The sequence below is a fragment of the Ammodytes marinus genome, assembly GCF_949987685.1.
Source record: "Ammodytes marinus genome assembly, chromosome: 5".
NCBI lineage: Eukaryota > Metazoa > Chordata > Actinopteri > Uranoscopiformes > Ammodytidae > Ammodytes > Ammodytes marinus.
The window spans coordinates 11,255,441-11,272,514 of NC_137234.1; the positions used below are offsets into that span (position 1 = coordinate 11,255,441).

Here is a 17,074-nt window from a genome sequence, read left to right on the forward strand (position 1 = left end):
TGGCAGTTTATCACAGCAGATAACACACTAGTTGTTAATAAACAGAACAGACAATATTTCAGTATACTTGAAGATCCACAAGTGATGGTTTGAAAGAGCTATGCTGCCATCACAAGGCTGCAGAAGGGAAGTACTGCAGTGCACATAGTCATCACTGTTACAAATTAGTTCACAATGAAACATTGCTTCTAAAGATATTGATGTATACTGAGAGTGGTATATTAAAATGTTCTTCAAGTCTATAGTCCCTTTTTAAATGAACAGCATCCGTTACTTTTCCTTTATATCTACACACTAGCAGGCAATACTTTCCTGGTTAAAACAGTGTTACTACCTGCAATTCATAAATGTATATAATATAGGTAAGACGATATGTAATGTTAATAATTTAAAATGATAAGATTCTCTCTTGAACAAAAGTGAATGTTTTCTTTAGTTGCCGGATGCGTCAAACAGCTTCTTCCTGCCCTCCATACCAGACATGGCCTCCACGTTCTTACGCCAGTCAGTCACCTCCTCTTTCTGTTGGAAAACATGACATGACATGGGCAAACAGCCCAGATCAAAACAGATCATTTGACCAAAAGTAGTTTTTGATCTGACATGTTTCTAAGTCCCTTAAGGCAAGAGCCAGACTTACCTTTTCCTCTTCCTTCTTGACTGTCTTGAGGTTGGCCTTGAAGTCAATGGAGGAAGTGTGTTTGGATCCCAGCAGAACGCTCAGCATGGCTTCAGCTGAGATCTTGACTCTCTTCAGGGTCGGTTTCTTGAACTTACTCTGGATCTCAATGATCTTCAGATTCATGTCATGAATCTGAAGATCATTGAGACACAATCATGAGATAAAAAAGAGATTGTGTTACCATTGTAAGTCATTGTAACCAAAGATTCTGACATTGTCCCCAACCAGTTCTCTACAAAGATGGATTTATAAAGCTTTTTAAGGCTCTGCTGACCAGTACAAACTACAAAGTGAGAGATACTTTAAAAGAAATAGTTCCTTTTAAATGCATATTTTAATGGAAAAAAATGCAGTGAAATATATAATTGAACTAATCCTGATATAGAATATAAATGTTAGGGGTTTTGGGTTTGTATGTGCATTGTATCAGTATAATAGTTTGTTGGCTCTAAAAAATAAACACACCATGACTAATGACAGTTGACAGTTAATGAATTGTCATGGATTACAGTGGAACAATGGAGTAATTTCCTACCATCTTACCTTTATAATGTTGTAAAACAAAGTTATGAATTGCGTTGAGTCTAAAATGTGTGGGGGTACTTTTTGTTGCTTTAACAAATGTTTTATGTCTTGTAATTCTCAATTCTGCCACTGGAAGGCAGTGTTTGTTCATTTGAAGCTCTTTTGTAACCCTGCCCTCCATAATAAAATGAATTAAGTAACTGCAAAAAAAAACATACCAAAATGCATAATTTAAAATTATTCTCAAGCTGCTCACCTCTTTATCGTTTTTGGTCACCTTGAGGCCGATATCATACCACTCCTCATCTACAACATCAATCTTGTGGTGCAAGTCTTTGCAAAGATCCTGTATAGAAAAAAGAGTAAAAAAAGTGGTGTTAGAATATTACTTGAACTAACTAATAAGAGAAAAAAAGAATGGAATACCACAAATAAACAAATAAATACCGTAAGCTCCTGCAACGACAGACCAGACACATTAAGAGGAGGAACTCTTTCTGCCAAAGCGTCTTCTCTCTCCTTTGCCTTCTGCTCCTTCTCCTCCTGCAGCATCTGAGCCGCGACGGTCAACAGTCTGATCTGATAGAAAAAACACAACAAAATAGATAACATTTTTTTTTTTTTATATATAACTTGAATATTTGGACAAATTAAAGCAACAATTCACATAACACAACACAATTGAATCAATTCATATTATAGAACTGGACCATTAGTATGAAACATTCTTCTTTAAAAAAAATATATACAGTAAATATATGTATATAAGGATAATGTACCAACACAACTTTATGCCATATGCTGGAAACAACCTTGTTGCTAATCTTTGTTAGTTAAATTGCATGATGACATACAGTACATTCCAATGTCCTACATTATAAATTGAAGTCATCATAAGAAATACATTGAAAACAGATATATAAATAAATAGAGGGAAATACATCAAAACTTTTTAACCCTTATGTGCTCTCGGGGACGTTTTTGTCCTTTCGCATTTTTTTTACGCTCTTTTTTGTGTATAACTTTGGCTGTGCTTATGTTAACTGAAATATTTTTGGCCAGGGATTTTTTTTTCAAATATTTTGTGAATTTCTACTCAGCAACTTTGTACCATCTATTATAAAGGCTGTACACTTTTTTGTTACACTCATGTCCCTAAGGACGTTTTTGTCCCCTATTGACTCCCATTCAAAATGGCCTTTTTTTACCAATTTGATCCTGCTGTCATTACAACATAAAATATTTTTTTAAATGATTTTTTGCTTTCATCCTCGACATAAAGCATCAAAATTGATCATTTTCAACACCTTCACAATTTTGAGCCATTTCCCTATATTTGGCATAGGGTTCAATTACAAGCAATTTTCCAGGTTGTCGGTCCTGCCCCCCACAGTGTAATAGAAAAAAAAATCAACCTAAATGGTGTGAGTGTGTTGGTAGGGATGCTAGTGTGTGGTGCATATGTGTGTATTGAGAAAATATAGTGTGTGTGTATGTGTGTGTGTGTGTGTGTACACACAGACACACTTTACAAACTCAAACGTGTATGGAAAAAATGGCCCAATTTAAACTTTATTTTTTCAAACCATAGCCATGATGACAAACACATGTATATGTGATGATATTAGGCAATAATCCAACACTTAAGACACCAAAATAGCTTTTTTAGCCCTATCTAGCTCAATCATTTGTTTCGTCCTGTTTTTTTTGAGGATCAAATATGCTCCCTAAAACCATTTTTGTACTTTTTTGTAATTTTTTAGAGTTGCAGGCCTAAACATAAGAAATATGAGAAATTAATGGAAAGTGTGGATCCATATGGATACCGTAGGGTTGTGTCTGTGTGTGTGTTGTGAAATTACTGTGTGTGTGTGTGTATGTGTGTGTGTCTTTGTGCGCATGCATATGTGTACAGCTGTAAGGTGCAATTTGTGGGTTTTCAGGTGGCTGCAGGTTCACTTTGTTACTTTGGTACTTTGTTGACATCATCAAAGAAACTGGAAATAAAAGGTCAAAAGCAACTGACAATGAATTAATATTTGATATATATGTAAAGAGGTCAAGTGGGATAAAAGGTTTTCAAAAAAAAGTAGAAAAAAATATTACTGTATAATGTTTTTAGGGCAGTTTATAGGGAGAGGACGAGTGTGAGTATTTATTTGCATCTGTGACTGCACAAATACTAAACATGTATCAAAAGCAGTTTGATTGCAAATCATTAACATATCCTAGAGTCTGATTATCCCACTCAAAAAAATCCACTTTGCATCTATTATATGAGAAATGTTTCAATTATTGTGTTTTTTTTTAATAAAAATGGCTCACGTCATCACATAAGCTTGTATGTAAAGGGTTAAAAGCAATTACAAATGAATGAATATTTGATATGTATGTAAAGAGGTCAAGTGGGATAAAAGGTTTGTAAAAAAAAAAGTAGAAAAAAATATTACTGTATACTGTTTTTATGGCAGTGTATAGGGAGAGGATGTTTTTGTCCTCTAGGGTATGAGTGTACACAAAAAGTTAAGGTCACACAAGGGTTAAATAAGGGAAAATACTGACCTTCAACCCCAGCTTTCGAGAGGAGGAGATCTTTTTTACTCTCTAGAATAAAAACATAAAAATATTAATTTTAGTCTTTTCTCTATATACTTTATATACACATTTTTATATTTTAGTTTAGGCCTTCATAGACAAATGGACAGCAAAAAATACTAATTAAAGATGATATGTGAAAGATACTCACGGGTCTGTTGGAGCATTGACAAGAGAGAGAAAATATATGTCAGTATATTTACATAATAAATATCGATCGATAGTTTTGCAGTATATTTTGAAGCTGTCAACGAACAAAACATGAAACCGAAAATACTCACGCATCAGCCATGGTTGTCTTAAATCTGTGCTCTAGGATTGGAAAAATAAAAATAAAATACAAAATGTCTTTGCAGAGAATAAAAACCGTTATCTTTTGACCATCATGCATTTAATTTCAAACAGTGTGAGTTTCTTTCACCTTTAAACACCTGGTTAAATAAGCTGATGATATTTTTAACCCTAACACTGTTCAGTATTTCACCCACTCCAAACATTTGTTGCCTAACTAAAGCCGTTGTACAAAGTCATCTCCTGTTTACGCAGTTGCTCCCTTGCTGCAATATAAGGGAATGTGTTATATACCAAACAAGTAGTTCTGTCGTAATACACATTGTCATTACATTACATTACATTTTGTTTACTTAACAATTCTGATGATACATTGGTTACAAAAAGTATATTCAAATAATAATAAAGATATAGATTTTTTTTTCTCTCAATGTATGTTCGATGCAAATGAAAATTAATTAGAATTAAGTCAAATGCCATTAAAAAATTTGAATTTTATTAAAAGTAAATTAGTTTGTTAAGTGCAGACTTTGAGTTGACTGCTTACATGCACGCATTCGTTCAGGAGAAATTTTCCAAAAACATTACAAATACAAACACTTTCGAAGCACCTGTGTCATATGCAAAAGTTTCAAAGTGCAGAGTCTAAGCATGTGCTAACATAACTGACAAGAGTCTCCGCATAGGTGACAAAAAATGTGAATGTCCAGATAATCCGTAGGCATTTAACTTGACAATGTTCAACTTGCTGTCAATGTTAATTAGGATATCTAAATACAATTAAAAGTAAAGAAAGACAGTACTCATCTCAAGACATTTTTCTCCTGTTCATTCTAAACATGTTAGTTATTAACACATCAACTTGCTCTCCACACAAAACACACACAAAATGACTTAAATCTACAAATACCTCCAAATACAAATTCTGTACCTTATTGAAGCTGGGCAGCTCCTCGAGCGACACCTAAAAACTGAAGGAAAGTGTGTGTGAGGAGCCAGCAATCCACTTTCTGAGAGACGATAGAGGAAAATCAATCAGATTTATAGTGGCTGTGCTAAATGTGAATGGCTCACTAAAATAGACTGCTCTCTGTGCTACTGCTTCTGTCTCTCCACCAACAGTGACACTTACTGTTGCACATAGCAACGCCTCAATATTCAGACACGAAAGGGGGTAATAAAACTTCATTTATGGGCTCAAACCTTTGAGTATCTTGTGTGGTTTTGACTGCAGCTGTTGGGGGAAGTGACAGGGAGCGTTTTAAGAGCTGGTCACATTGCTGCTGGGTCATTGTCACATTCACTTGACCAAACCAACTTGTTGGAGTTTGCATCAAGTAGTTGAACAGAAGAAAGAAATCAACATAGAGAGTCAGTATTCACTTGTTCTGTGGTTTGATTTATAGAACAGCACAGTCCAAGTGTGAATCTTGATCGACTAAAGATGTCAATCTATAGGTATCTAATAGGGTCACCAACTGTGACCAAGAGGTTTGCAATGTCTGCGGCCACATAAGCTGTATGTATCGAAATAATTGTTGTTGACACTACAAAATAATTTGCAAGATGTTTACGATTTATTTATTTCTTTTTTTAACTGAGAATTATGAAACAATTTATATTGTAAAAAAAAATAAAAGTTACAATAGCAATCGTTTAGGGATAGTTGTTGTGACACATTTGGAGGACTGCTGTGGTATGTTGCAAATAGCACTTCAAAATGACTTATGACTTCTCGCATCAATTCAAATGGAGCTGTCTTCTTACTTTCTGCACATCTTCGCAGAAAGTTAGTGGTACTTGAATGTTCAATGCACATCTTCCAACTATTCCTTTCTAGAGTGTGATATCAGACTAGTCAAGCCTTACCCCACAATACAGGGCCACCTTGGAGGTAAAAACAAAGCCAGAAGTTTTTTTTAGGGGAGTAGAAGAACAAGGACAGGTGCTGCCCGGGGCTTGATGGGATGTAAACTGAGCCAGCCAGAGTTGGATCTTCGTCATTGTTGTAACAGGGAGTCTCAAATGTTGGATCGCACAAAAGGCTGCGATTCATTCCATCACGTAAGAATAGGTAGGCAGCGAACCATTAAACAGGAATATAAAAGTACAAATCTGGAGTCATATGTTACTTTTAGATCACTTCAAGTACGTGCTTTAAAGGAGTATTCAAGAAAACTGATATAGAAGAGGCCGAGATTTTCTGACTGACTGGGTTGTATCCACGAAGATGCTCTAGATAAAAGCATGAACAAATACATTTAATTTAATGTTACCTCTATGTCCTTGTAGTCACTGAAATAGCCTTAATCAGCTACTTTTGTGGTGTTGTATACAGTATATACACTCACCGGCCACTTATTAGGTACAACGGTTCAATTTCTTGTTAACACATATAACTAATCAGCCAATCTCATGGCAGCAACTCAATGCATTTAGGCATGTAGACCTGGACAGGACCAGCCTGGCACCGCCCACCTACCTACTTCCGCTCAATTTTCATTTCCCTTCAGTAGTCAGTCTGGGTCTGCGGTATATTCGCTTGTTTTCTCAGCCAGATTTTTGGGTCTCTTGGGTTTACAGAAAATGGTCCAAAAAAGTAAAAAAATATCCAGTGAGCTGCAGTTGTGTGGACGAAAATCCCATGTTGATGTCAGAGGTCAGAGGAGGATGGGCAGACTGGTTCGATATGATAGAAAGGCAACAGTAACTCAAATAACCACTCGTTACAACCAAGTTATGCAGAATACCATCTCTGAACGCACAACAAGTCCAACTTTGAAGCAGATGGGCTACAGCGGCAGAAGACATCCACCGGGTGCCACTCCTGTCAGCTAAGAACAGGAAATTGAGGCTACAATGGTCTGATGAGTCTCGATTTCAGTTGCGACGTTCAGATGGTAGGGTCAAAATTTGGAATAAACAACATGAAAGTATGGATCCATCCTGCCGTGCACCATCAACCATGCCACGTTCAGTGTCACTTAAATCCCCTCTCTTCCCCGTTCTGATGCTCCGTTTGAACTTCAGCACATTGTCTTGGCCACGTCTACATGCTTAAATGAATTGAGTTGCTGCCATGTTATTGGTCGATTAGCTATTTGTTTTTACAAGCAATTGAACAGGTGCACCTAACAAAGTGGCCGGTGAGTGTTGTATGTATTTTCAATCAGTTCATTAACAGGTGAAAACACATAAACAATTATGTGTAGCTTCTTTTAAATTTGCTTTAACACTCGTATTAGTAACTATTGGATTTCATTTAGATGCAACTGCCAGCAGTGGTGTCTTTGCAGATTTCTTGCCACCTTCAGAAATTCCCAAAATGTTGGACTCGGAATTGCAACTCTGAGGCTGATAAATAATAGCACCTTAGGCAAGGATTATTTTCTCATATTTGACACAGCTCCTCAAAAGCCAAAGAAGTTATTTTGTAACTGTAGACCAGAAATCACTTTGACGAGTTAACTGACTTTCACGTGTAAATCCGTGGCCCCTATGATACGAGAAGCTTTGACTATCATCACTGTCGCGTCTGAACCACAAGATTAGAAGTAGTGTTGAGAGAGTTACTGACATGTCTGGGGTCAAGACCGATGGGGGGCAGCACAATCTTCCATGGTTCACCAACACTTAGACAATTGGCATTTAGCCAGGCTCTTGGTACTCAAAGGGGCTTTGGAAAAATTATTAACCAACACACTGGATAGAATTTTTTTTTTTGCAGGGATTCTTAATTACTTACTGAACATGTTCTAGTCTAATTGTTTCATTATTAGATATAAGAGAGCAGTGAAAAGTCCAAGTCATACATTCGTACAATGTCAATAACTTTAAATTGCATGTCGTGTATGATACATAGTTCCAAGTGCAAAGGTATGTCGTTTTATTTCCTATCAGACAAACACAAGACAGCAAAAAAAGAAAAAACTTTTTAAATATTTGCTTAAAATTTTGAAATAGTTAACAATCAAAATAGTTTCAAGTTAAGTCTCTTGATACATTTTTTCTGTTATAATTATAATTTTTACTAGTAGTCGCGTTGATTTGTGCTGTGAGCTGCTCCCTTGTTGCTTTATTGTGGGGTTTATTGCAGCCCTGAACCTGCAAACTTTTATTTTTGGACGTTCACAGTTCCGTCGGCTTTGATTTACGAAGATGATTTAACTACTTTGTTCTCAGCTGCGCTACTGTTGACAACTGCCAAGTCCCGGAACTGTCACTAGCATCTGATCTAGGAGTGTCAAGGAGCCACTCGGATAATAAAGTACATGTATAAAAAGAGAAGTGCAGCTTTAGATATGGTGAAGTCAGAAGCATTTATTATCATTCATGACATGAACCGGGTCTTTTTCCAGGACAGCAAATTTCATTATTTGCTATGAAAGTGTAGACAATTAAAATGTCAAGTGGTGCACCCACCACAGAACAACATAGTGCAGAGTGTATATTATACATAAAATGTACAAAATTCTCTTTCTTTGAATCTAAACATTTTTTTATATATATACACTCACACTTACATTGTCAACGTACTATTCCAAGCAGTAATATTAACTTTGTTTTCCTCTCTGTTCTTGTCCACTGTAAATCAGCATTCGTATTATGTCAAGCTTGATGTCCATAAATACATTTCTACTGTCCAGCATTGAAAAGCTTCATCCTGCCCTCCATACCGGACATGGCCTCCACGTTCTTACGCCAGTCCGTCTCCTCTTTCTGTTCATAAGAAGAAAACATTTTTTAGTGATACTAAACCTGCAATGCCACAGCATCATGCCATAATTCTAAACCCATCTGATCTTTATATTGTTAAAATGTTAACCACTCATGAGTCATAATTTGCATCTGTACATATCGCCTATGATTTTTTTAAATTATATTTAACATTATTCTATTACATGTACAGTATCCTATGTCACTGCAGTTATTATTTTTATTGATATTTCGATGTACAGTATTCTATTTTATCTACATTTAATTCAATTCTAAATTTACTTTATATCCATATGTTGCACCTTATCTCTTCACTTTTTACAGCACCTTTTCTGCACTGTGTCCTTGCACTTATTTTGTGTTTATTTGTGTTTTAGGTGTTTCTTTCTTCGCTTGTGTTTTTTTTCTTCTATATTGCATTGTTGAGAGGAGCCTGACGCTTAAGAATTTAATTGCCAATGATTGCTGCTGTAATTGTTGTGCATATGACAAATAAACCTCTTGAATCTGAAAACCAGTTGAGTCGCCCCAGGCTCATATATTAATGAAAACTTTAAAAACCATGTGAGTTAAAATATAGTTAATACAGAAACAAATTACACTGTTGCCCTCCTTACCTTCTCCTCCTCCTTCTTCACAGTCTTGAGGTTGGCCTTGAAGTCCACTGATTCTTTGACCTTAGAGCCCAGCAGAGCTCCCAGCATAGCGTCAGCTGAGATTTTCACCCTCTTGAGAGCTGGTCGCTTCATTTTACCCTTCAGCTCAGTGATCTTCATGGACAGATTTTCAAGCTGTCGGAAAAAATTAAGGAAGTAGGTAAAAGAGCACCCAGTTGTTCAGAGCCAGTCTGAACAAATGAAAAAAAAAATCATTAATAACTTCTGGAAGTAGGCCATTAACCTTAAACCTTAAAACATCAAATTAAGCACAACTTATTTCAATGCTTCTGCATGAAAAAAGTAACCAGTAAAACACATTCATAAAGTTAAGATATAATTAAATCTACATGTAGCTCAAAAAGCATTTCAATTAAACATTTACCTCTTTGTCATTTTTGCCCACTTTGGATTCAACGTCGTAGCGCTCTTCATCTACCAAATCTATCTTATGGTGCAGTTCTTTGCACAGGGCCTGCCAACAGAAAGAGAAGCACATCACGTGTTAAATAAAGTAATGAGAATCATGCAATCTTCTGGCTTGTTGCATAGAATAGGTGGTGATGCCACATTCAGTTACTGTATTTATAAAGCCATCCACAGGTTAACTCTGTGTCTATCGACACAGTGGTTATGTACTGTGTTACGTGTTACACAATTATTATGATTACAGTAAGTGGTCACTCATTATGTATTTATTATGTGAAGAAATTTGAAAGGTGTAAATTATGGTGTCAGCTACCTCTCCTATAATGTAGTTACTGCATAAGAACATGCTGTATGCATGGCATCTATATACATCAGAGGGATGCCTGTGTATGGAGCATTTCAATGGTATTGTTTCAATGTACCAGGTTGCCCTGAGCATACCTGAAGGTCCACAATGGACAAGCCAGACAGCTGAAGTGGAGGGACTCTCTCACCGAGAGTAGCTTCTCTCTCCAGCCTCTTCGCCTCCGTCTCCTTCTCCAACATATTAGCTGCCATTTTCAGCAGCTTAGTCTTCATTAAATAAAAAAGTGAGACTGATTCACTTTATATCTCACTCTTATTATTTTGTGAATACTTGAAAATACTGAAATTTTACTTGCAGTAAAGTATTATAATTATTATTATATTATATTATTTTAAATTATTATAAAGACAAGACAGTACCTTGAGAGCTAGTCTGCGAGATGCAGAAATCTTTGATTTAGTCTACAAAAACAAAAAACAGCAGACAAAAGTTATAAAAAATAATAATACACATGCTATCTAAATGGATTTATTGAATTAGATAGACAGAACTATGCAGAATAAGTGACTTACTGGTCTGTGGTGTAAATTGACATGGAAAAGAAAAATAAATTAGAGTTAGTATCAACATGAGAAAGGTCCAAAGAACTGCTCATTTTCATAGTTCAATAGACAATTGTAACTCACCCCTCAGACATGTTGGTCTTCTGTCTGTAAGAGTGAAAGAGTTTATAGTAAAGTCATAAAAATGCATTATCCAGACATTAGACGCAGTGCTAGCAGTGCATACACAGATTATCACTCTCAGATTGCATAAATTGTCTTCAAAACTGATAAATAAAAAGATTTAAAAAGAAAATGTTGCATAAATCAAGCAATATTTAATTAAGTTGTCATTAATGAAGGAGCTTTTTTTTTTCTTCTCTACACCCTTTGTTCACCTCCTGTTGACCGAGCCAAGTTGGAGCTAGACCCTCAGTATGGTCACATACCAACACTAAGCCTTTAAATTAGCAACACTGCAGACTTGAGTGCTCCGAGTGGTGGAGTGGTGCCAATTTCAAGGCCAAATACGTGAGAGCAAAAAACTACATAACAAAGCGTAAATGATTTAAAAAACTATTTCCTGATTGTGTTAAATTATATAAACTGATTAGATTTACTGCTGCTTTAGTAAATGGCTAAAGAAGTGCACATTAACCATTAAGAATTATTTGATAAGCGAATTTAAATATTACATGGATACACTAAATGGGCCTTTGAACAAACTCCCTGAATTCTTGAGGGTTGCAGCAGACCTCAAGTTTTTTTAGTTCTTTTAAATCGAGTCTGAAGACTTTTCTGTTTCCATTTTAACCTGTACTTTTTATTTAATTTAAATGTTCTACTTCTTTTCATTCGCTTTTAAATGTCTTCTAATGTGTTTTATGTATTTTAATATTGCCCCTGTAAAGCACTTTGAATGGCCTTGTGTCTGAATTGTGCTATATAAATAAACTTGCCTTGCCTTTGAATTTAATGCATTGATTTTAGTAAAGTAATACAATTGTATACATTATTCTTGTCAGGACTAATATTTGGTCCCTTAAATATCAATGTGTACATCTCACATTTACAGTAAATAAGCATGGCTTTACAACAGCCTAATAAGGCTGTTCTTTAACACTTCAGATAATTGCAACAGGTGCAATAGTTTTATTTAATAATAATATATAAGTTTGTATTATTATTTATCGTTAAACGACATGATCATCATCATAAAAATCAACATACCTTTTTTTATCCCTGAAGAAAAACCTGTTGAGGTGAGCAGCAGTTGAATTTAAATGACTAGAAGAAGGCTCAAGTCAAATTTAATGGCTCCTATTGCCTTCTGTGAGTGGCTAACTAAAATAGCCTTCTCTGTACTGACAGACAGTATAATGTACATCACTGTACTTTAACAACGCATCCCCCATATGTACTGGCTTTACCACTATTCCCTTAATGCTCAACTCTGAATCGAAGCTGTTAAGACAGCTTTGACTCTGGTGGTTAACATCGATTTTGTCTGTTAATTTAAAAAGAGCGTCATTATTAACTTTTATTATAATATCCATTCAAAATGAAAAACCTTGAAATCTGATCATCAAAGAAACCAAAGTTGACGGTTGTTTAATCAGCATCACATGTGTTACAGATAGTGCGACGGCGCCATCAGCTGTATAATACAAATACTGCACTTAAAAGAAAAGAAAAACTCATGAAGCTAATCAGCCTTTTTTTTAGCACTAGTTCGATAAGCAAAGGGTACTGTATACTATATATACAATTTATATTATTACATTTATGGCATAGTGGTATTTTTACATACAAGATTATATCAAAACTATTTTGGTACAGTTGAATCTAAGAAGTGCTTTATTTATTTTCGTTTGAAAGTTGTTGACATCATTCTTTACAAAAACCAGTTTTTATTTCATCCTGTAACGGCAATCTTCTTGAATTTGGACAATGATTCTGAAATAAAGTAGAGCAAAAATATTTTAATAATAATATAACTTAGACTTGAAGATTACAAACTTTACGTTAACATTAGGAAAGATAATGTAGCATTGTTTAAAGTAAGCACCTTTTTATTTTTCAGCTGTAAACAGCTTCTTCCTGCCCTCCATACCAGACATGGCCTCCACGTTCTTACGCCAGTCAGTTACTTCTTCCCTCTGTAAAGGGAGAGATTAATTGAAAAATTGTGTGAATTTTTACAATCCTTTTTTTTTTTTTTTTTTTATTGTATGCATGATTGTCTCAGCCACCAACTTTACCTTTTCTTCCTCCTTCTTCACTGTCTTAAGGTTGGCCTTGAAGTCAGCCTTCATGAGTTTGGAGGCGTCTGAGACAGAGCCCAGCATGTCCTCTGTAGTTTTCTTCACCCTTTTCAAGACGGGCTTCTTTGCCCCCTTCAGCTCATTGATCTTCTGTTGCAGTGTTTGGATCTGAGCAACAAACATTTACATGGTTTAAGACAGAAGCAACTCTACATCTTGATAGGTCAGTAAACATATGAACTGTTTTTTTAACCTCCCCATTTAATTATCCCGTACCTCTTTGTCATTTTTGACTACCTTGGCCTCAAGATCATAACGTGCTTCATCTACAACGTCTGCCTTTTGATTTAGTTCTTTGCAAAGGTCCTGTAGGATAAGGAAAACTGTCAAGTATATGCCAAATGATAGTGACTGCATCTGTATGATATGCTGTGTGGGGTACCTGCAGCTCCTGGACTGACAGACCTGACAGCTTCAGTGGAGGTGCGCACTCGTTAATGGATCTTTCTTTCTCATGTTTCTTCGCTTCCCCTTCAGCCACAAGCATAGAAGTTGCCTTCTTCAGCAGTTTGGACTGTAAGATAATGAAGCACTAATAAGCATGGAGAAAAACTTAGGCGGCCTTTGAGCATGTTGCATAATGTTAAATAGTATTGTCAAATGGCTTAACAGTCCACAAGACCTACCTTTAAAAGCAGACGACGTGTTGCTGAATATTTTGGCTTTTTCTGCAAGAACGATAAGGATACTTTATATATATATATAAATATATATATTAGATTATATATAATAGAGTCATTATTATAGGTTTTCAAAAGTCAAAATTAGATCTAAATACATGGTTTAAAATCAATATTAAGGATTCATGTTTGAGGAATCATTTTCACTTACCGGTCTTCATGAACACATGGCAAGAAAAGTGGACAAAATGTACATATTTGTGATTATTTTTATTTTTAATAAAAATAATGTACATAATGTTGGCTATATTTAGAGACTACTCACCCCTCAGACATGTCTGCAGCTTATTGTACCTTTGGAGCAACAAAAGAAAACTCATTTTAACTGCATTGCATGTATTTTCAACACATAATATGCTCCACATAGTTTAGCAGGCTAGACCTAGTACCCGTAATAATAGTATTTGTCAAAGTCGCAATTGTTTTTTTGAATTAAATAAGTTTGTTATTTCAATCTTACTATGAAACAATTTAAGATATTAATTGAATTGTATTCAGGGGCTCTCAGACACATTTAAGTATTCTTTCAGGACCAGATAATCCTTCCTATTGTTATAAAGGGTTGACAAAGAGCTGGTTGCATGGCTATATTTAACCACATTGCCCCCATTGCTTTGCTGTATCCCAGCAGCTGCCCTGCAAGGCCTTGGTGATGCCAGAGAATGCTAAGCTGCAGACAGGTTTGGCAGCCAAGAGAGGAACAACACCAAACCTGTGAAGTCTGTCAGAGTAATTAAGAAAAAACTCTTCTCAATCCCAAACCTTTAAGATCCACGCTACTGCACAATTATTAATTAAAAAGTTGTTAATTGCATGTACTGGTATTTATTATTAAAGCAGGAGGTCCAGATTGTGAAAGATTGAGCTGTACACCAAAACTATCTTCCTTATCATATCTTCTCCCCTGTGTCTTTCTCCCACTTTTTTGACCTTCTCTTTGTAGAATTGGCTTTACAACTGCATTACTTATTATGGCGCCATATAAATAGATTTTAGTGAAGGACAAAAGTATGACAACACTAATATATCCAATTTAAATTAAGCCGGGCCTGACAGGGTACGAGACTCAAAGTAAACAGTAAACCTGCAGCCTTGACCTTCCACCTAGGATGTTGGCAGTTCATAAGAGCAAACCATCAACACTTATCACACCAGCTTTTCGGCCACAACGATGGGTCAAGCGTTCTGTTACAATGCTTTGGCAGGCAGTTTAAGCCTCAGTGTACATGTCCTCACTTAGAAAATCAAGAGATCATTAAGACGCTTGAGATCTGTTAGAAGTACAAGAGCCATGTTTGAAAAGTCGTTTTAACACCTTGATAAAAGTAGCCACATAGCAGAAATAACCTCATATAAATACCAGCCGTGGTACGCAGTCTTTACTGCTTCCTACACAATAATGTAAAGACGGATACTTATATACCTAAGCTGTTCACATAAACAGCAGGACAAGAGGTCTTAAGATCTTGCAATGTGATGTTTAAAAGCCTCCTTTAACGTCTATAATAAAACTGACTGACTTTTATTTTCTTGTACTAAAAAGCATCGGTCGATAATTTGATATTAATCCTACCTTGCGGTTGAGAGGAAATCAGGTAGGGCAGCAACAGTTGTGAGTCCGGAAAAGAAAAAGCACTTTATGGTTATTAGTGAAAGATTTATGTATTCAAAGTCTCACGTGAATGGCTCACCAAAATACTCCCCCTGTCCACCTGACAATTCCTGCAACACAATGCGTCACGTTTTGATTTGCCTTCAACCCGTGACCCATTTATTTCATGTGAATTGCTTTGCACAAGGGCAGAGGGGCGCAACTCACACGTCTATCACCTAACTGACAGCTGTGTTATTCTCTCTGCAGATATCGGGTGCCCTTTAATTTGTGTCATGACGTGTAATGGAAAAGGCCAACTTTAAAGAATAGTTGTTTTGAGGGTACCTTTTAAAGTCGGTTTGGAAAAAAAAAGTTGATTTGAAGAAACTTTATAGAAGCTGAAGTCTTTTGATAAAAGTTTTTTCACTCTCTACACCCACGTTTATCACGAGAGGCTTGAGTTATGCAAGTATTGGATCATTTAAAAAAATGTAACAAGATGGTGGCGCTAAATAGATATTTACAAAAGTCTATTCAAACCTTAATGGAAATTCATCCAAACATCCTATGGGGTGAATTAATGCCTGATAATACAGTAAAGGTCTGACTGTGTGTTTCAAACATTTATTAAATACACATCAACAACAATAAAGCAACTTAAAATAATACACAAATGTGGCCATGTGAGAGTAGGTGGATATTCCATTTCCAACAATATCCAACATCATAAAGCTCATTGTGTCATAAAGTGTATAGTAGACTAAGGGAAATTAACAATTTCTCTTGATTTATCAGGACTTCCTTTAAAACATGCAATCTTAAAAGCTTTCCTGGTGGCATTAGTTAGGAGTTTAGATTGCTTTTATTATTATTTTTTACATCACTTAATCATTACAACACATAGGAATTCACTACAGTAGGAAATTCATTTGTCAGATTAAGCCAAAAGGCAGAGAATTATGTTATACATAAACATAGAATAAGGCTGTCAAAACAACATAAAAGTACAAAACATGAACATACAGCGTAAATGAACTGTAAACATGACATTACAGGAGGACACATATAACCAAATAAGGCGGCTTCATAGTTTTAATATCTTTATAAACATACACAGATAAACACAGACATTTTCTTATACCAGATTACATTACAATGTGTTTTATACCATTTATTTATTAATTTATGACTTCACATCCTAACCGACTTTAGCTGTACTAAACAAAAGTGTATTTTTATATTTGTTGCCACCAAGGGTTCTGAATCAAAATATGTTGTGACACCACTCTTGACACAGAGGAGAGATCAGGTCCGGCCTCAGTCTACAGTCTATTCTGGTCAGATATCAGTGGCACTTGTCTGTCTTTCTAAGTGTTGTGTAAAGTGATACAGTTGAGCTCATTCTGTCCAGTGATAGACACAGTAACACTGAGACAAAGGGACAGGAATTAACACACATAGAATATAATCCCTGGTAACCTGAAACAGTGAATAGCTGCAGGTTTACTGGTCATAATCCTGAGCTGTCTGCGGGCTGCATGTGTTGATCCTATGTGCTGACATGCTCTGTTATCTGTATATTTAGGTGATGTTGCCTGGGGCTTGTGTAAAGTCAGGCTGGATGTTAAAATGTGGTTTAAGAGGTATCCTGCTGGGCTCAAGAGGTTTAGGATGTTGGTCTTGGTTCAAGTCCAACCGTGGATTTTTTTTTATACTGTATTTGCTGTATAACA

General features: G+C 35.8%; 2 protein-coding genes across 2 annotated transcripts; both read right to left on the reverse strand.

The window, feature by feature from the left end:
* Positions 1–413: 413 nt before the first annotated feature.
* Positions 414–10,440, reverse strand: LOC307251216 (troponin I, cardiac muscle-like; the record flags this gene model as incomplete). The annotated part of the gene is made up of 10 exons (XM_080028537.1): positions 414–522; positions 641–814; positions 1,464–1,553; positions 1,655–1,786; positions 3,770–3,811; positions 3,954–3,957; positions 8,733–8,812; positions 9,427–9,600; positions 9,851–9,940; positions 10,336–10,440. The coding sequence occupies 10 exons, from the start codon at positions 10,438–10,440 to the stop codon at positions 433–435; spliced, it is 981 nt and encodes a 326-aa protein (XP_079884663.1). The 3' UTR covers positions 414–432.
* Positions 10,441–12,623: 2,183 nt separating this feature from the next.
* On the reverse strand, positions 12,624–14,023 carry LOC307251217 (troponin I, slow skeletal muscle-like; the record flags this gene model as incomplete). Its single annotated transcript, XM_080028538.1, has 8 exons — positions 12,624–12,699; positions 12,812–12,902; positions 13,005–13,175; positions 13,284–13,373; positions 13,450–13,581; positions 13,694–13,735; positions 13,899–13,902; positions 14,013–14,023. The coding sequence occupies 7 exons, from the start codon at positions 14,021–14,023 to the stop codon at positions 12,816–12,818; spliced, it is 537 nt and encodes a 178-aa protein (XP_079884664.1). The 3' UTR covers positions 12,624–12,699; positions 12,812–12,815.
* Positions 14,024–17,074: the final 3,051 nt, after the last annotated feature.